The sequence below is a fragment of the Vanacampus margaritifer genome, chromosome 16, assembly GCF_051991255.1.
Source record: "Vanacampus margaritifer isolate UIUO_Vmar chromosome 16, RoL_Vmar_1.0, whole genome shotgun sequence".
NCBI classification, from domain to species: domain Eukaryota; kingdom Metazoa; phylum Chordata; class Actinopteri; order Syngnathiformes; family Syngnathidae; genus Vanacampus; species Vanacampus margaritifer.
The window spans coordinates 7,369,671-7,390,170 of record NC_135447.1 but is presented as its reverse complement, the minus strand read 5'-3'; the positions used below and the strand labels follow the sequence as shown (position 1 = coordinate 7,390,170).

At 38.5% G+C, this 20,500-nt stretch overlaps 1 protein-coding gene across 10 annotated transcripts in view; it reads left to right on the top strand.

The window, feature by feature from the left end:
- The first annotated feature begins 365 nt into the window (after positions 1 to 365).
- The window catches only part of LOC144036273 (unconventional myosin-XVIIIa-like), a 77,845-nt gene continuing 57,710 nt past the window's right edge, over positions 366 to 20,500 (top strand). For 3 of the 10 annotated variants that reach the window (XM_077546790.1, XM_077546789.1, XM_077546788.1), the window contains exons 1-11: positions 713 to 1,056; positions 2,531 to 3,548; positions 14,393 to 14,419; positions 15,913 to 15,969; positions 16,424 to 16,511; positions 16,645 to 16,751; positions 16,830 to 17,006; positions 18,278 to 18,488; positions 18,572 to 18,714; positions 18,793 to 18,893; positions 19,235 to 19,298. In XM_077546790.1, coding sequence (XP_077402916.1) covers positions 2,601 to 3,548; positions 14,393 to 14,419; positions 15,913 to 15,969; positions 16,424 to 16,511; positions 16,645 to 16,751; positions 16,830 to 17,006; positions 18,278 to 18,488; positions 18,572 to 18,714; positions 18,793 to 18,893; positions 19,235 to 19,298 — 1,923 coding nt within the window. In that variant the 5' untranslated portion in view covers positions 713 to 1,056; positions 2,531 to 2,600. The other 7 variants (XM_077546786.1, XM_077546781.1, XM_077546783.1 and 4 more) reach the window with 6 other exon arrangements.

Here is a 20,500-nt window from a genome sequence, read left to right as displayed (position 1 = left end):
CTTCGGGTTAGCATGTTCGACAGCCAGTCACAGGACATAAACAGACAAATAACCATTTACTGCCTGCCCACTCACATTCATACCTATGGACAATTTAGTCTTCAATCTAACATGCATGTTTTTAGAATGTGGGAGGAAGCTGTATTGCTATATATACATTTATTTTGAACTCATTTGAGTCGCAGTAAGAAGACAAAAATGATAAATTAAAATGTTATTGAAAGTAATTTGCAGAGCAAAGTACTCCAAGCAGCCTGCTTGGTTTATTTAAACTTGCTATTGTTAAAATTGACCAGTAGGGGTCACTGCTGTCCGATTTCCCTCATGTTACATTAAAATACACTCAGGATTTCTGAAGTTGATTTCCAACACCTTCGTGTAAACGAGCTTCAGATATTCTAACTTTATGCCGTATTTTGTTTAATGGTGTACACAAAACGGTTAATTTAAATTAACTCTTCTTTTTTTGTGTGGATATCACCACGGACACTATTTTGTGTTTTGGTACCTAATTCTCATTTCAACAACATGAGAACACTGGGTGAGGGCTGCTTATCGGTTCAACTTTCTTTTCTTTTCTGTCTTTCAAGAATCCTTACCTTATAGTGGACTATGAAGGCACCACGAGTACTGTTATCTCACCTAAGGAATCAAATGCCGAAAACTTGACGGACCTGTCACATGTCAACAGTTGCAGGTAGGGTGTTGTTTGTCGCTTGAAATATAGACCGCTATACTGTACTATATTTGTACACCCTCCACTGACATCCTTCCCTGAGGCCATCAGGTTTTTAATGAGGGCAAAGCAGCTTAGAATTATAGCCAAGCACTGACATGGCATGTCGTAGGACAACAGAGTTTTACAACATCTAGTCAATTCGCTCGCAACAAAAACGTTAAAATAATAAAACACTTGATTTTTAGACAAAGGGAAAAGAAATAACAGTACAATATGTTTATTTTTTATCTACTTTTTTATTGCCTAGACCTGGGAGACGTAACAACGACGTGAATTTGAACAGGAAAGGAGGAAACGATGTTAAATGCATTTGCATGGTAAGTCTATACATTAATGATTCCATTAATTATGATTATTTCAAATGTTGAGTGCTGTGTGTTATGGTGATACTAATATTGTCGTGGATTGTCTGCATGAGAGGCGAATACCAACACATACTGCATGTGAATCAGTGCATCAGTGCTTTTTAGTTCTATGTAGGGCACAGTGGCAACTACATTAGGTACACTTGCCCAACAGAATAGAATCCAATAAAAGAGTTGTTCCAGTACTATGCCATTACAGAAATAATTAATTTTGACTGGTAATGTCAGAGAGGAATTCATTGAACCATATATTGGAGTACAATGCCACATCATAGTGAAATATCCTCTATCTATATTGAGGCAGAGTAAACTCTGGTTTGGCTGTCGGTCAATCACAGGGCACATGCAAGACCAGTTATTCCTAATCACCGAGAGATCAGGTGATGTTGTTGTGGCTTTCGGCTTTTCCTATCAGTGGTCGAGACAGGGAGTCATTAGCATGTTTTTTTTAATGCAGGATTCCCTTCCTGATGCAAACATTTTATTTGTTTTTTTTTTAATTAAGGTTTGGGACTTGGAGTTGCTGGGTATTGGGGCCCTAGCTGTGAATCAAATCTGAACCATCTGCATGAAAGGGAGCAACATGTAGCATTGCACGAACAGTACTGTGCCATGAGAAATTATTACATCTCTCAGAATGTGTTTTTTGTTAAGCTATCTATGTTAGCATCATAGAGTGACAGAACATTTTAAATGTTCTTCCACAAGATGGCAGAAGGTACAATTAACCTGTTGCCATTCATAAAACAGAATAATGCAAAGTAGCTTTCTGTTCAACTAAACAGATTTCAAATACACTTGTGAGTAAATAATGAGTACATTGTTTCAGTATTAATCATTTTTGAGACATTTTAGTGATGGGTGGTTCTATTTCTCTAATGTAAAATATGTGCTGTGGGTCAACAGTTGGGAAACACTGCCCGCACTAAAGCCAGACAAGTGAACTAATACTGTCAGTGACCCATATTAAAATATATTTCTAATATTTTTGTGATTTTTGTTGTTGTATATACTGTAAAGTTAGCACCTTTAGCTTCTCAAGGTAGGTAAAACACAAAAATATGCAGAGCAGTTGTACACCACTGCAAACTACATCCACAGTGGTAAACACATTGTTAAAACAGATTGTTATGACACAGAACTTGCATTGACTCACATTCGATTTTTTGGGTGCACCTAATGTTGAATCTATCCACACGAGTGCATGCCATTGGACCAACCAATGGTCTTTTCCATTACTATGATTACTATGGGCATGATGCATCGGTTGGTTTTAGCATTTTTTTTTACACACAAAATCATCTTGGCTTTTGCAAATTACTTTTATTGCATGCTAATATATTATAAATTCTAAACTCAAATATTTTTTGCATGGTCTCATTAACGAAACCTTCCCCCCCCCCCCTATCTGACTTACTGCTCTCAGGTACCTGATGTAGAGCTGCCTTTTCTGACTGTAATCGATTTGAGTCAAGAGGCCGTTGAATAAACCCAATATGTTTAATCTGATTAAGAAAGAGAAGGAAAAGGACATTGGCAAGAAGGAGAAGAAAGACAAAAAAGACAAGAAAGAGCGTATGTCCCAGGCCGAGTTGAAAAATCTGGAAGAGATGAGCATACGCCGAGGCTTCTTCCACCTCAATCGGGGGAGCTCCAAGAAGGAATCTAGGAGCAGGTTGGAGATTTCTAGTCCTATTCCTATCAAGGTGGCAAGCAACTTGGATCTCACTTTTGCAGACTTGGATGCTGAGCACCTCAACACCTCTAATACCTTGGCACAGGATGTGGTATCTGGCGAGGATACCAAAGGAATCGACCAGGACCAAATACGCAGTTCTGTAAAGGAGAGAGCGGCTAAGTTTGGAGAATTAGCCAAGTTGAATTCTGGGATAGGCCCGAGGTATCCATCTCCTTCTCAGAGGAACAAAGCATTTGATCAACCAAGAGTTTTTGTTCAGAAATCAAAGCCACCATATTTTCGCCAAGGAAGCAAACCTCTAAACATATATAAGGTACACATACCTGAACTAGTGGAAAAAACATTCCCGGGTGTCGATTTAGAGTTGCCAGCGCTTGTTGCTCCCCCAATACCAGATCCCAGAGAACTGAAATTAAAGCGACGCAACACGGGCGATTTCGGCTTCTCTTTGAGGCGGACCACCATGCTGGACAGGCAGCCCGATGGAGACGTGTATCGGAGAGTGGTGCACTTCGCAGAGCCCGGTGCTGCCACCAAGGACCGTGCTCTGGGCCTGGTGCCAGGAGACCGACTGGTAGAGATCAATGGGATCAAGGTTGAGAACAAGAACAGGGATGAGATCGTGGAGATGATCCGTCAATCCGGGGAGTCTGTGTTGCTGAAGGTGCAGCCCATTTTGGAGCTGAGCGAGTTGAACCGGAGCTGGCTGAGGACGTCACAAGGGCAGTGCAAGGAAGGCTCGAGTGTAAGTTACATTCCTTTTTATTTAACTGTCACTCACTTTATAGTTTCCCTAAAAAAAAATTGTCATTATAATATGCCACGCCATATGACATGTTATTATCACATAGGCCCAACCGGTTAATCGGTCGGCTGGTTTTATCGGCCCATATTAGTCCTTTTCAAAAAATTTAATTTCTAACTGCGCTTGTCTATAAAAATCTCAAAATAAAGAAACTTCACCCACGCGTACAGTACTGCACCTTTCTCTAAACTCGCGCTGGGCACGAAAATAGGGTCCATTATGTGGCTTTTAAACTGCATACATTTATGGCTTAAATGTAAACAATATAAATTCATCAGTTAATACTTTTTTTTCCTTCTTGTTTTGGTACATGAAAATTCCAATAGTAAAGGACAATGCAATCAAATGTTCTTGTAATTCATATTTCTGATCTTGTAAGTCTTTTTGTTATATAATTTTGGACATGCAGGTGAAATTGTTCTTATTTTTGATTGTACATTTCGTGCTTATGTTCTTTTTTTTTTTTCTTGTTGTTCATGTACGTATGTGGTGCATTTTGCATTTTCGGAATAAAAAACAACCTATCAAGTTACCAGTCAACCAAAATGGAGGAAAAACAATGATTAAATAGGACAACATCGGTCTGCCCACTTCATCTTCCCTTTTTATGCCAGTTGGGCAGTCCAACCCTGGTCATAATTATCACAATATCCTTGCTACCAGCTGCGGTAATATTATAATTCAACTATTATATGATAAATGATTGTACTGCATTTTGCCTGGATGTTGCCAATTGTACAAAAACGACTACATTCCTAATTAGCAAAACTAATCACTTATACAAATCCATACAACACAAAATAACTCTTCTTCCAGGCAAATTTTCTTGATAACTGTGAAACTTCATCTCTGCCAGTTGATCAGTGGGTTTATTTTATATTATAGGTAGAACAGAACATAAGTGTAACGGTGATATGCTATATGATAAATTAGAGTCTCGTGGGTTTGGTCCAGAGGTGTGTGTGTGTTTTTAAGGCTTTGGCTTTTGATTGTGCATGGTTTGTTCTCCTTTTCTACTAATTCTTTAGTGTAAGTAAGTTTTGGATTCAATAATTTTGATCTAGGAGATAAGATAAGGATTGGCTATGCGTTTCTGTGCTTGTATCCACTGGGGAGTGAGTGTGTGTTTTAAGAGAATGTGTTCTGATGTGTATATATAATCCCCTCCATCCCCCTTCCCCCCTTTGACACCAAACAATGGGACGCTGAAGTAGACAACGTCCCAAACGCCACTTCAGTCCGGGGCCATATGGTCGCTGGTTGGCAGCCTATTCACTTCTTTTTCTGTGGATTATCATGTGTAACGAGAAGGGGCGTGTCAAACATAACTCTTTATTTGCCGGCACACCTGAATTTAATCCTTTTACGGGGGCTCACCCTGACATGTTTTTAGAAAAAAAAACAACCTCTGTATTTCTACATTTGTGTCTTTGACTCCTGGCTTGACTTCATCGACACAAACGATATCGACATATAATGATGTTTTAAGGTATGAAAGGCGTGCAATGAAGTACTTGTGTTTTTATAGGAATATTTATCATGAACTCAATTAATCTAATAAATTTAATTTATGGTGCACAATTCTTACATAAAATGTAACTTAGAGATGAGATTCAAACCCAGAACCTTAGCCTGTGAGGCCAACGCCTCCACCATCCTGCCATATTTAATTGTATAGAAATTGTTCTTTTCTTGGTCATATTATATACATTACACCCCCATATGAGGCGTTTAGGGGCCATTAAGCTTAGGAACATATGATTCCTTGTCTGATAAGAATACACAGATCGACAGTCAATCAAAACATTTGCTCACACATTCCCGAGAACCATGTTTTGGCATGAAGACACTCACAGACTGTTATTGTGAAAATGATACCATCCAATCACGCTCCCAGCTGGTGTTTATATCTCATCGTTGAAATCGATGCGCATCATTAAGTTCCTCTCACTCCCTATTCACACTGTCCTATATATAGCTGAACTTGATGATCATCAGTAGACAGGTAATTTGAAGAAAAATACAAAAATGTACTTGAGAGGCTGACCTAGAACCAGCTGCTCTATTTATAGGTGGTTATATTAAGAGCTTGACTCTGGATCTAGAGCAGATAGATGCCACATAGGACGCATGAATATGTCTCTATTTACAAAGTTATAATATCGACGCCTTCTTAAAATAACCACCTAAGTCATTTTTTTTCTCTCCAGATTTTTCAGGAAACACAAAAAATGGAGACATTTGCATCATGAGCAGAAGATTTAGGCAAAAAAAAAGGGCAATTATTTTAAGAGGGTGATAATATAATATAATATAATATAATATAATATAATATAATATAATATGTGTTTTGTGCCATTTGCTGCATGGTAGAGAGCTTGTTTGAGAATATACAAAGTGGCACATTTTGAGACTTGATATTACTTTTAATGTGATTTCACGAGGGTTTATTTATGTAATAATTGGTTGTGTGCATGGACTGACCTTGTGATGTGCCAGGCAACCAACATCGACTATGACTATGATCTAATTGCAGTTTTGAAGAGGGGAATGAGTGGGTTGTGGTTAATAAACAAAAACAAACTGTTCTGATTGGTATCAAGTGAATACTGTACTTGCTTTAACTCTGATACTGTTGCTATGATAGAAATGATCACACCTGAGACAAGCCAATGTGTCATGGATTTTTTTTTTTTTAGCTGCCACACACTGAAGAATCAATCAGTATTTAAAATAATTGTAATCTAGTTATTGATTCTGGCCCAACATTTTACCCACAAAAAAAGGATGGATTGCGACGTTCCAAGCTGAGCACATTTGTGTCCATTAGGTGGCAGCATTGTCCACACGACAGCTGACAGTAACTCCAATTCCAGTGTGATCTTGTTGGTTCTGCTTCCAAAGCATACAAATGTTTTCTAATCCTTAAAAAAAAAAAGATGAATGAATGGAAGGTACAATGTTTAGCAGCACTGTCACCTCACAGTATGAAACTGCTGTGTTTGATCATCTACTGGTGTCTGTGCTCGTTCTTTCTCCTGCTTCCTCCCACAGATCAAATACATGTGTTCGGTTAACTGGAGACTTAGTGGTGACCTAGTGACCCCACACAAGCGATAAGGTGTAGAAATTTGATAGAAACAAGCAATTATTGTTTCCTTTTGTGTGTAATTGATGAAATGATGAATAATGTGAACAATTTATTTAAAAAAAAATGACTTGGTTAAATTTGAACGTGTTTTGCAGACTAGTAGCTACACTTTAAAAAAAAAAAAGTCTAAACACACAATTTTGCTAAACGTTTATTATAGGCTATATAGTATCTCTCAATCATCTGTTACATATTTCATAGCCTTAGCCTTCCACTGTTGACGAGACCGGTTTTACCATTAAAAAAGCAATCGGTATAATCTTCTCCCCATTTCCAGCTAGACTAGATTATTAGACCAGGCATGGATTAGAAAAAGGCGGGGCTTTCCAAGGATAAAGATTTTAGTCCATGATCGAGGCTTAAAAAGTCATTTTCCCCGTCCTCCACTCTTAACGAGATTTGAATGTGACTATTTTTTTGGGGGGGGGACACGTCATTTGGTTTTACTTGGTCCATCTAGGTTTCATCAGTTAAGAGCAAGATATTGTTCTTTAGCTAGATAACTGAAAACAAAAATGTCATGATTGGTTTCCTATTTTTCTATAAAAAAAATTCCCATTACATGACCAATGTTGACAATTCCACCCCTCAAAAAGTAAACATTAGTTTGCATGAATACAGTAGATTAAAATATTGGCATTTATGTCCAGTTAATGCTGAAAAACATGAATATCTTTCATCCTACAGTTGGATTGAACTGGGTCAGAATCAGTTTGTATGGTTCATGAGTCTTTAATCTTTGCTTTACGCTAAGCATGTGTCAACCAACAGCTTACATAGTGTTGTGTCCCAGTATCTGACTCTGAGGATTAGCAGACTGTACATGGTGGACCAACTTGGCCATGTGTTGGCAGAGTGCTAATACTGTATGTCAATTGGAGGGTTTAAAGCATGAATATCCAGTTTTGGCATATTTAAATGGAAAACAGATCAATGGGGGATAACCCAAAACAGTATTACAGTTTTTTTATTTTAAAATTCAGTTGTTCATGACACATCCAACACTAAGCCCTTCGATCATATAGCGAGTCGTGATCTTTCCTTCTAAAGTGGCAGTCACGCTGTCAATGAGTTTGAAGAGAATATTCCAAGATTGGGTTAAGTCTTCCATACTTAGTCAAACCCATGCCTGCGTTTCTGTAGAATAGCCACAATCCACTGCACCGGTGGAATTGCACAGTGAAGTTAGTTTGTATTGATCTTTTTATTTTTAAGGCCTATAATTTGATTGGAATTAATTTGCGATTACATTTAAGTGATGAACCACTTGATTGTGGTCATTATAATCTTGATTGGCTGGATGAATTTGCACTCTTATTTTATCCAGCGAAAATGTAAAACTATTTATATGTTTGTTTTTGGCTCCCTCTTATGGTCACAACTGCAAAGTGATGTGGCTAGGTATGTTTATTTACAGGATAAGTGAAAGTTCCAATTAATTAAACAAATTTGCGTCTAGAAATAGAAATGGAAGCGATCGAAATAAGCCAAGTGGCAGGTACAGACAGTCTGAATAACTGAGTGAGGGAGACCCCCTCTTTGATGGTCCGTCACCAGGGAAAGATAGTGGCAGGAGTGTATTGGTGTAGTTACGCAAATTCTATTCATAGCCGATCTGCGTTCTGGCAGCTGTCCTCTGTCACTGCCCAACTCCTCACATTACCCCCCCTTTGACACCGCCCTCCAGGATTCCCGTACCCCTCACTCACGAGGAGTCTGTAAACTCTTTGTAGACTCAGCTCTTACACTACTTCGGCCTTTACTTCAGTGACTGGAGGTTAAGCGACTGGAAGGTTAAGCAGGCCTAGAGAGAAGGTAATGGACTTGGGGCCTCTGGTGGACTGTGTGTGTGCTGGACATGGACACGGGTGCGTGTGCTCTGCTTAGCAGTGGGCTCTGATGGCGCCTCAGAATGGCCTTTCTTGCTGCTGAAACTATTTATAGTCGCAGACTGATGAAAGCTTGTCGAAACGTAGCTGCGACACGATGGATATATTTCTTTTCAAAGAAAAAAGGCTACAGAGTGTATTTTCACTAAATAGTCAAATCGGATATTGAGAAAATACTGTTTGGTCTGATGGTGTAGTGTTTAAAATTTGGAAGGTTAAGTCCAAGGTTTGCTTTAAAGATGATAGGTTTAGTTCCTCCAACAAGGTTAAGAACAACTATTCCAGTGCATCGACTGTGGGAAATGCTCGTGATTTGGACTTGTTTACAGAGTTGATTTTTGCGCAATTTTCTCACGTAGCGGGCTCGCAGGGTTTCATAAAAGTGGGTAGAAACTAAGCTATCATCATCTCATCATGTTTTCTCATCATGTCTTCTGTCCACAGTGCTGCATGGTCCCACTTCCCTGTTGGTAAATGGGCCGTTGTGTGCAGAATTGCGCTTCATAATATCCCCAACGCCTCCCGCCGCCACCGCGCTGCTGATATCCTCCTCTCGTTTTATGTTTGTCACCATTGCATATATTTATTCTCCTCGCCACCAGCTTGTTTCATGACGTCTGGCCTATCACCATGGCGTACAAATCACGCTTTTCATTTTGGGAACAAAAGGGAAGTTTCGCTCTTCTGTGTTATCTTTTTTCCTTTTTCTGCATCTTGACTCATTTGTGATATTTCACTTGACCAAGACTTTGGTGTAGCTTTATGGTTTGATTTGTTGTGTTGATTCTTCTCGTGTAGGTTAAAGTTGAGAACAAGCCGAATGTAAGTGCCCTTTAAATACATTCTTTGACACGTGAACTCAAATAATGCTAATTTTTCAAACAATTTCGGAACTGAAACAAATGAGACTACTTAACATAACACAGTTCTGGGAAGTTAGCCAGCGTGTTGAATTTGAAATGATGATTATAACAGTAGTTTAAGGGTGACTTTGGTGTAGGATAAGTTGAAATTTTGCAATTTCATGGGCAACTTCAATTTGGCATAGTGACTTAATAACATTTTCTAAAACTCCAGTATTGAAAAACCGGTCAAGCAATCCTCTTCTCTTAACGAGCCAACCCAATGATGATGATGAGCTAATGCCATAAATATTTGTGTTGGGGCTAAATGCACTTTCATTGTCCCCTGAATCATTTAATTAAGTGATGCCCAAAGCCAGCAGTTTGCCAGGAAAAAGCAATTAACTGAAACTGCTGAATGTAATGGATTTATAGCATACGCATTTCTTTTAATGAGGCTTTTAAAGACACCTTCCTCCCAAGCAGCTCAGTTAAGTTTGGCTTACTACTGGTCGCTTTTGAACATTTGTTAGCTATTTGTGTATCAATGATAAGTTTGTGCTCCTCATCAAACTGAACTGGCCCGTTCTCCTTTATATACTCGACAAAAATATAACGCAACACTTTTGTTTTTGCTCCCATTTCTTATGAGATGAAATCAAAGATTGAAAACTTCTTCCGCATACACAATATTGTTCAAAATCTGTGCTAGTGAGCACTTCTCCTTTGCCGAGATAATCCATCCCAGCCCCACAGGTGTGCCATATCAAGATGCCGATTAGACACCATGATTAGTGCACAGGTGTGCCTTAGACGGCGCATAAGAAAATGCCACTCTGAAGGGTGCAGTTTTTTTTTGGGGGGGGGGGGGGGGTTCCTGAGTCAGTACTGACTATTTTTCTGAGTCCTCAGAACCCCCCCCCCCCCCCCTAAACAAAACTGCACCTTTTATTATATGCAGTCTAAGGCACATCTGTGCACTAATCATGGTGTCAAATCAGTATCTTGACATGATATGGCACACCTGTGATGGATTATATCGACAAAGGAGACGTGCTCACTATCACAGATTTAGACTGGTTTGTGAACAATATTTGAGAAAAAATGTGATATTGTGTAAAAGTTTTTGATCTTTGAGTTCATCATAAAACAATCTGAGCAAAAACAGAAGTGTTGCGTTTATATTTTTGTTGAGTATATATAAGCATAGTTGGTCTACTTTACGAAACATAATTTTTTCTTGTCAGTTGTCATCAATTCACATTATTGCTGTTTTGATCTATTTGCATCCAGCCTGATGTAGATGCAAGTCAGCCACAGGCAATTCCTAAACCTGGGCAAGAAACAGGAAGTGCATCATCAGCAGAAGACACCAATAGTAACACTGCCATGGGCGGTCCGGATTCTCCAGGAGAGGGGCAGAAGTCCGACGGTAAAAAGGGGATGAAGGTTGTGAGACGGGTCGTTAGGCGTGTCGTTCCCGCGGCGACTGACGAGCAGAATCAGCTGGCTGTGTCCGAGGCTGTGAAAACTACAGCCGCACTTAAAACTAAGTCTTCAGAGGAGGACAAAGATGACATCTCCATGGGTCTGACCAGCCTCATGGGCAGAGGAAGAACCAAGGAACACCGGCCTCGCACCCGCACCCAAGACCGCAAAGAAAACTTGAAAAAGGAGCTCAAGCAGGAAGAGGATATAGGAAATGGCGAAGGAGAGGAGGAGAGTATAGAAATAACTGAGGATTCCTCATCCACAAGTGTACCAAATCCAACCCCCCCTGCTCCTAAACCCGACCCTTTGGCCCCACCCGCTGGCTTCATCCCCACCCCGAAGCAGAATCTCTTGACTCCTCCACTTGGTTTTATACCCACCAGAAAACCCAGCCCGGTTCCTCAAAAACACAATCCTCTTGCAAGGCCTGCCGGTTTCATACCTGTCCCAAAGACGGATCCTCTCGCACCTCCTGCAGGGTTCATCCCAAAACCTCGCCCAGTAGCAGTGAAGAAACCAGAGGTACAGAGTGGAAAAAAAACTGCATGATTGCCGCTTAACCCCCGAGTGGAGCATGCTGGGTGATAATAGCAGAGACATTACAGCTCATATTCTTTACCCATGAAAGACAAGTTAATTCCTGGAGACTTGATAATGGATCCCGTGTGAGCCATTTTAAAGTTCATGGCTACATTCTTCTTTTTCTCAGCTGTGCGAAAACATTTTCCCGGAGCATATTCATTGTGGCTGACAAAAAAAAGGCATTTATATAATGAAGCCTTCTCGAATTAATGTTCACCGAGTGCACAAAGCTGTTTATGATCAGTCTAGACCTCATCAGTGGGTATGATAGTGTGCTCGTAGCCCAATCCAGTCAGTGAGTGTAAGCAATTAGGCACTGAGCTGTGACTCATTAGTGTCACTCTTTGCTAGTAGAGCATCGCGTCTGTGCCAGGAGAACCGTCAGTGAGGCAGGGGCCTTGTAAGGATCATGTTTTAAATGATTTGGTATTATATATCGGCAGAACATGTTATCAAATGATGTCTGATCTGATTATCAGTTAGCTGCAGTTAACTCATCCACTGCCATTGACGGCTATAGACGTCAAAAATTCATTTGAACTATTTCTATTAGTTTAACATTTTTTTCCACTTTTGTTAACAAGAGTATGAAAAGTTATATCTATTTTTTTTAGAAATACAGATATAAAATGTGTGATCAATAAAAAAATGTAATCGCCTGACGCGACAATTTTTTAATTGTAATTAATCGCATGACTTCGGTAGTTAACTCACAATTAATCACAAATTTTATATCTGTTCTAAATGTACAATAAAAAAATATAGGTTTTCATACTCTTGTTAACAAAAGTGGAAAAAAAAGTTAAACTAATAGAAATAGTTCAAATGAATTTTCTATAGCCGTCAATGGCAGTGAATGAGTTAATTATGTATTGGCTCTATGTGTGGTAACAGTGGTTCTTAATCTGGGTTTCATCGAATTCGGTGAGTCAGTCTCAGGAGTTTTGTGGTCAAGACACACACCTGACTCAAATGTTTCGTGATGATACATCCCACTTGGCTAACCAGTATGCATGTACCGTAATGCAAAACTACATTTTTAAACACTTCATAGTCCGTCTATTTATCCATTCTTCCTGTCTGTGTGCATGTTGGGTTAAACTGTTATGTAAAGGAGACCCCTTATCCAAGTGTGACTCCCAATGGCAAACCATCCCTCCAGGCCCATTCTACATCGAGTGGACAGGTGTGTTTGTGTTTGTGTTCATCTTTCTATTTTTGTGCATTCAAACACACATTTCATGGATGCATTCTATCGCATGGAATTGCTGGCCTTGCACTTGCAGGTCACAGAGGTCATTCCTACTGAGGAGGATTACATGCGTGTGAAAAGGATCTTCACCATTACTAGCAATGATGTAAGGTCTCTCTTCCTCAGTTTGATTGCTATGCGCCTGCCATTTTCCAAGTCTTGCCATCATTCGCTGTACGCCAGCAAAGCTAGAGGGACAGACACATGCGCTCAAATTACTCACTGGGCTGTCCACGACCTCTACCACTGACAGAAAGGTTTTTAATTACTGAGAATCCCTGACAATGTGAAATTGTGAGACAAAAACATTTCACTGCTCTCAAATTATGGACATTACTTCTAAAAGGTCCCACATGTAAATAAATAACAAAAGTGAACTGGATGTTTTGCAATAAATGACAAAAAATACTGCATTTCCTAATAGCAGTTATTTCTTGAAATAAATATTAAAACTGCATGAAAATTATATGATTATAAACTAGGGGTGTCAGCCAATACATTTTTTTTAAAATTGTAATTAATCGCATCACTTCAATAGTTAACTCACGATTAATTGCAAATGTTATATGTGTCCTAAATGTGCAATAAAATCTACCCCCCAAAAAATTCTTCTCGGTTTTCATAATGTTCATAAAAGTGCAAAAAATATTAAAGTAATAGAAATATGGCTGCTTCTCTTTTAGTCATTGATACAGTAATTTCATAATAATTCATAAAATTGAGTTAAAATGAAAAAAATGTACTTTACTGAAAAAAACGAGTGTGATATTGATTTGTATTGAGGTCATTTTTCTGCCACGAGATGATAGCGTGATTGCATTTGTAAGATGGTGACAGCTCAGTGCATTTTTCTTTTCATATTAAGAGCTAACTTATCTTTAACATGAAGTGACTTGTGAAATTCAGCACATTTTTTTTTAAAAATGTAAAATACAACGTGACCCCAGTCTCCACAAATATATGCAATATTATTACATTTATTACTGCTAAATTTAGACGTGGATGTGTGTGCTGCGTTGCGACTTGAATTCCCCCAGTACGGGCTTCCCAAGTTTAGGGGTGGTCATTAATCGTGTGTTAAATTTTTTTTAGTGGCGTTAGAGGAACTTTAAATTCATTTAAAATGAACACATTCATTTTGACACCCATATTATCAATGTTACCTTTTTGAAGCATGGAAATATGGCAAGACATGCAATTAGCTTTGCAGTTTAGCTAGTCCGCCCTGTTTGTTGCTTGTTGCACAATTGCTCTATAATTTTTTTGCGTATGCCACTGCGGAAGCTTCAGCAGGCATAATAATACTCAAATAAACATAATGCTTGAGTGTACGTCCTTCAACCAATTGAACATGTTACGGTACAATATCTGCGCTGCTGGAAAGGAATTTAACTGATTCAGTCAAGCATTTCTTGTCTTCCTATGATTGTTATAGTGCAAAAGGAGCAGAGGTGATAAACTTTGCCCGCTGGCGTTCTATGTAATGATAATATTTTCTGGTTATTTCTGCTCTCTGCTTCTCTGTGGGTCATTGGATCTCGACATCCTGCTGTTGTCTTTGATGCTTGCATGGCTAGCGTGCCAGAGGACCCAAATTCTCTCAGGTACAATCTGTGTGACTGCAAGCTCTCTGCGTTCCCTCGACTTGTTCGTTATTTTTTTATACACTATTTTGTCTGTTGTCTTTACACCAGCATGGCTGCATTTGGGTGATGCTTGAGGCCTGAAGTGATTAATTTTTTTGATGCTTGAACTGGGGGTGTACATATCAGTCTCCCCTCCTACATACTAATGATATGATTTGCTGTATGCATCGGAGTGAATATTTATCTTTAAAGGCTTTGGGAGTTTTGAAAATGAGCATGTATTGATACAGATTATAGAAGAGGTGGGAAAATATTTAAGTAATTAAGAGTCATTCTCATGTTTTTTCACAACATGTAGTTTATGAGTATTTAACCAAATAGTACAATAATTCAAAAATGTAAAATGCATACAATGGTTTATATTACTAAAGTTGGAATTTAATAGTACAATAATTCAAAAATGTAAAATGCATACAATGGTTTATATTACTAAAGTTGGAATTTTACTAGCAGAAAATCAATTAACCAACTATTTAACTCTTTCAATGCCAATGACGCTAGTGCTTCTCAATTTATTTCCATGTCCCAGGAAGAAGAAAATATTTTGCACCCCCTGCCCAACTCTCCGCCGTGACTATAAATAAATGTTAATGAAATAAATATAATTTGTCTTTAAAACTGTTGTAAAAGTAGAGCTAATGCTCCTTGTGCACTCTGACAATGACAGTGATTCTGCCACCTGTGGCGGCCGTGGCTCAGGGTGTAGGGACGGTCGTTCAGTAACCAGAATCCAATGCCTTATTATTATTATTATTATTATTATTATTATTACTATTATTGTTGTTGTTGTTATTATTAACTCATTCACTGCCATTGACGGCTATAGACGTCAAAAATTAATTTGAACTATTTCTATTAGTTTAACTTTTTTTTCCACTTTTGTTAACAAGAGTACGAAAACCTAGAAAAAAATGTATTGTACATTTAGAACAGATTTTGATTAATCGTGAGTTAACTATTAAACTCATGCGATTAATTATAATTAAAAAGTGTAATCGCCTGCCGCCCCTAATTTTTTAATAATCTTTTCTTTTTTTTCTTAAAAACAAAAAAGATTATTAAAAAAAAATGTCTAGGTTTTCATACTCTTGTTAACAAAAGTGGGAAAAAAATGTAAAAGTAATAAAAAAAAATTAAAATAATTTTTTGAGGTCAATGGCAGTGAATGAGTTAATATTACCTACTGAAGTGGATGTGCAACTACTCTTTATTCTAGTATGGCAAAAAAAAAAAAAAAGAGTATCCTAGAGTCTTTCTCATAGCTACAATGCACTGCATGTAACTTACTAACCTTGACTAAGTATAGAGAGTGCCACTTCCCATTACATGTATGGTTTTTGGTTAATTACTTCTGCAGTGTTTCTGCATTGTTTTATTGTGTCGTGTGGTTCATTATTCAGAAATGACTGTTAATGACTTCTCGGTTGACTTCTATTCTTTCCTTTCTCCAGCCAAAGCTTTCTGAAGACCCAGTGGCCATTCTTCAAGCATCACACTTAGCAGCAAAGGTTGGACCTTTTGTGTTTTTTGTTTTTTTTCCTCACAAGTATTTAATTATCGTCACCTATAGTTGATTATAAGAAGTTTTGATGGTCGCTAATATTTTCCTTCTGTAGATATTATAAAGTCTTATGTACCCGCTTCTTGTGTAAGCGGCAAACACTCTTTTCTAATGTGAGACATCTTTTAATGAATATTTCTCGTGAAATCTCAGAGTTCAAAGCCCCTTTCTTTACTGTGGAAAGCACTTTGAAAGAGGTTCGTTCAAGGAGGGTTGTGTAATGGACAAAAGACAAGATGATAAAAAAAAACAACTCAAACTACTGACTGCTCTGCTTCGTGCATTTGAACATTTCCGTCAATCATCCTTTGCAATTCACTTATTTGTATCTAAGCAGTCATGCAGTACATTCAATGTCTTCACTGTTTAGTATTGTGTGGATTTGTCGCCTTTTTAAACAGGCAAAAAATGAAGCAAACATTGCATCGGAGAGAGCCTGGTACAACACGGAAAAAGTGTGGCTAGTCCACAAGGATGGTTTTTCTTTGGGTGAGTAAAATCTTTAACAGGTTTCTTTTCTTTGCGCAGTTTTTGCCGTTCATTTCATGGATACAACTAGCGGACAGGTGCACGATTCATACATTTTGCATAACAAAGATGAATTCATGTTGCGGTCATGCAGCAACTCTCCTGAAGACAGAAGCAGGGAGTCTGCCCGAGGGGAAGGTGAAAATACGCCTGGACAGTGATGGATCTTTATTAGACGTTGATGAAGATGATGTGGAGAAGGTAATAAATCACCAAATCACCTCAGAAACAGTCAATAAATACCAAGTGAAACTTCTCATGACTTTCTCTACATGCCAGGCAAACCCGCCGTTGTTTGAGCGAGTGGAGGACTTGGCCTCTCTTCAGTACTTGAATGAGTCCAGTGTGATGCATTCCCTGCGGCAGCGGTATGGCGGTAACCTGGTGCACACCCACGCTGGGCCCAACATGGTGGTCATTAACCCCATTAGCGCTCCTTCCATGTACTCCGAGAAGGTGAGCATTCATGGAACCTTCCACTGTTCTTCAAAAGGATTTCCTAAAGTTGGTGTCAGTAATAAATCCATGTCTGTTGTGTTCTTTGCTGATATTATCAATGGTATGGTTTAGTGGTGTCCTAACTAAAGCACGGGGGCCATTTGCGGCCTGCCGACTAATTTTTAGCGGCCCGTAGCATATACAATAAAATAACATTAGACGGCTCGCATCTTGGTTTTTATTCTACAATTTCACATTTTAAAAGTTAAATATAGTATATTTAGTGTAACACGATTGTTTAGAAGGGTAGGAGCCGTGTGTGTGTGTGTGTGTGTGTGTGGGGGGGGGCTCGTAATGGCTTGTTAGAGTCGATCCCTACAACAGGGGAAAGGGAGGGAACATTGTATACAATATTATATTGCATATAAATTCTATACAGTGTGACAAAATCTTTGTCATTTCACATGTACTCCTATATACACCCCCTTCCATTTTTTGCAATTGTTTTTGAAAAAAAAAATAAAAATAAATAAAATAATTCTTGAGAAATGACAGTGTGATCCTCAAGTCAATTCTGCTTGTCGTCTTTTTACAAATTGCTCTTGTTTTGGTCCTCAACGTTGAAATCTACATCTCTATATCTGAGCTGCAAGATACCTCAAAATCATTAAGAAAAAAAAAAGAAGAAAGAAAGACTAAACTATTTACTTGATCACCTTTTAATGGAAAGATATCATGTATTTTCTTAAAAATAATTAAAAAATAATTAATAATAATTAAATAATTTCTTGCATCCTTCCGTTTTTCTGTATGTGGCCCTTTTTTGTGGGGGGGGGGGGGGTGGACAACCCTGGTATAGATGGATATAAGGCTCATTTGATAGATGGCTGATTGATTGATTATTATGGAAAGCTTTCTCATTCTTCAGCATTGCCTCTATGTTATGAACTTCCAGACAGAGCGTTTTTGAACTGATTTAATACTTGAGAAGTCTTGTAATTCTGCAGTTATTAATTAATCAGAGCGTTTGTTGGCTTGCCTCAGCAGAGTTTGTTGGCTTGCCTCAGCACTCTGCGATGTTGGTTTTCCAAATGCTTTGTGGTTATATCACTCACAACTCACCACGAAATATCTCGAAGAGAAGAAATTTCAGAAATTGACAAATTGAGTCAGCCCTTTTCAAATATTCGAAAAAGCAGACTCAATGGCATGGACCTCGATTTTATGGGTTTGTTCATGTCGTGAAAACCACTCTTGACTTCTATTTCCATGTGTCTGTCTTCGCCAAGGTGATGCAAATGTTTAAAGGCTGTAGAAGGGAGGACACAGCCCCCCATATTTACAGCATGGCTCAGTCTGCTTATCGGAAGCTCTTGACCACTCGCCAGGATCAGTCCATAGTCTTACTGGGCAAGAGCGGCAGTGGCAAGACTACAAACTGTCAACACATCATTCAGTACCTGGTCACCATTGCTGGCAGCACCAACAAAACATTCTCCAGTAGGTTGGAAAGCACCCAGGCTATAAATTAAGTATGTCACAATTTATTCACATTTATTTCCAACATTCTGACGTTTCTGCAGTGGAGAAGTGGCAGGCGGTGTACACAGTTTTAGAAGCATTTGGGAACGCGTCCAGCTGCATGAATGTCAACGCCAGCCGTTTCTCCCATATTGTTTCTTTGGATTTTGACCAGTCAGGCCTGGTGACCTCTGCCTCAATCCAGGTACTTGTTTTAATCATGTATTTATTTAGTGTCTGTGAATTCCCCCTCCTATGTCTTATTTGTGCTGCGGCCTTGCAGACAATGCTGCTGGAGAAGATGAGGGTGACAAGAAGACCCGAGGGCGAGTCCACTTTTCACGTGTTTTACTACCTAATGGCCGGAGTCGACAGCTCCCTTCGGTATGGATCACTACTGACTGGACAATTGAATGCACAGTGCCCCGTAGATCTCATAGAGCCAGACTGCATCTTATCTATCATGTTGATAAACGCTCAACAGACACAACATTAGGTACACTTGCACGTTCTAATGACATCCAATATAAAGCTTTGTGCCTTAAAGAGCTGTTTACGCTTCAGACATTTCTAATACTTTACCTTATTTAAGCAACATTAACATTATTATCTTGGCAAAGGCAGGGTTTTAATACAATAATATAAAAAATATGCTGTTGTATCTAATGCTGTGACCGGTGAGTGTATTGCATTGGTTTGAGAAAACTTTTTTTTTTTTCCATTAGAACTGAGCTGCACCTCAACCACTTTGCTGAAAATAATGCATTTGGGATCATGCCTCAGACAAAGGTAGGTACATAGTGGAGAAAATGATTTTTTTTTTTCTCTCTGAAATAACCTCTTTTATGAAGTAGGCATCTTGAACTACTTTTTTTTTTCAATGTAATCCTTTATTTATCATACTGCTTAGAACAAAGCCCAACGGTTCCAAAGCCCAAGTTATTTACAGATGAGCTCCTGCTGACTTTTTGGAACATCATGACATGTGTTTTACATCTAAACTAGAGATGTTTGATACCACTTTTTTTCGGGCCGACAGCAGTACGATTACTCAACTCTTGAGTAGTCACAGATACAGATACCACGAGTACTTTTGATTAGGGGTGCCAGGCGATTAGTTTTTAATTGTAATTAATCGCATGACTTCAATAGTTAACTCAAGATTAATCACACATTTTATATCTGTTCTAGATGTACAATAAAATGTACAGTTTTTTCACAAGTTTTCATACTGTTGTTAAAATAAAAGTGGGAAAAAAATGTTAAACTAATAGAAATATAGTCATTGATACAGTAATTTCATAATAATTCATAAAATTGAGTTAAAATTAAAACGATGTACTGTACTGCAATAAATGAGTGTGATATTGATTTGTGTTGGTCATTATTCTGCCACTAGATGGCAAAATAGCGTTTGTAAGATGTTGGTGACAGCTCAGTGCATTTTTCTTTTCTTATTACGAGCTAGCTAATCTTTAAACATGAAGTAACTTGTGAAATTCTGCACATTTTTAAAATTGTAAAATACAACTTAACCCCAGTCTCCGCAAATATATGCATTATTATTCAATTTATTACTGCTAAATTTTTTTTACGTGGATGTGTTTGCTGCATTGCGACTAATTCCCCCAGTACAGGCTTTCTAAGTAAGGGGCGGTCAACAATTGCACATTAAAAAAAATTGTGGAGTTAAAGGAACTTAAAATGAACACACTCATTTTGACACTCCTACTTTTGGTAGATAAAAAAATCCCACCAAAAAACAATGACAGATAATTGTAAAGAAAGACCTACATATCACAAAATAGCATTTTTCCTTAAAATGGCATAAAATTAATGGCAATTTTCTATTCTTCGATTGGCCGCAGTTGCAAGTAAGTACTGATACTTTGAAATAAGGCCTCGCATTGGCCCGATACCGATACCTGGTATCGGTACTCACCCGTACCAAATCCAAACCAAACTGCCACAACTGCTGACATACATGTCAC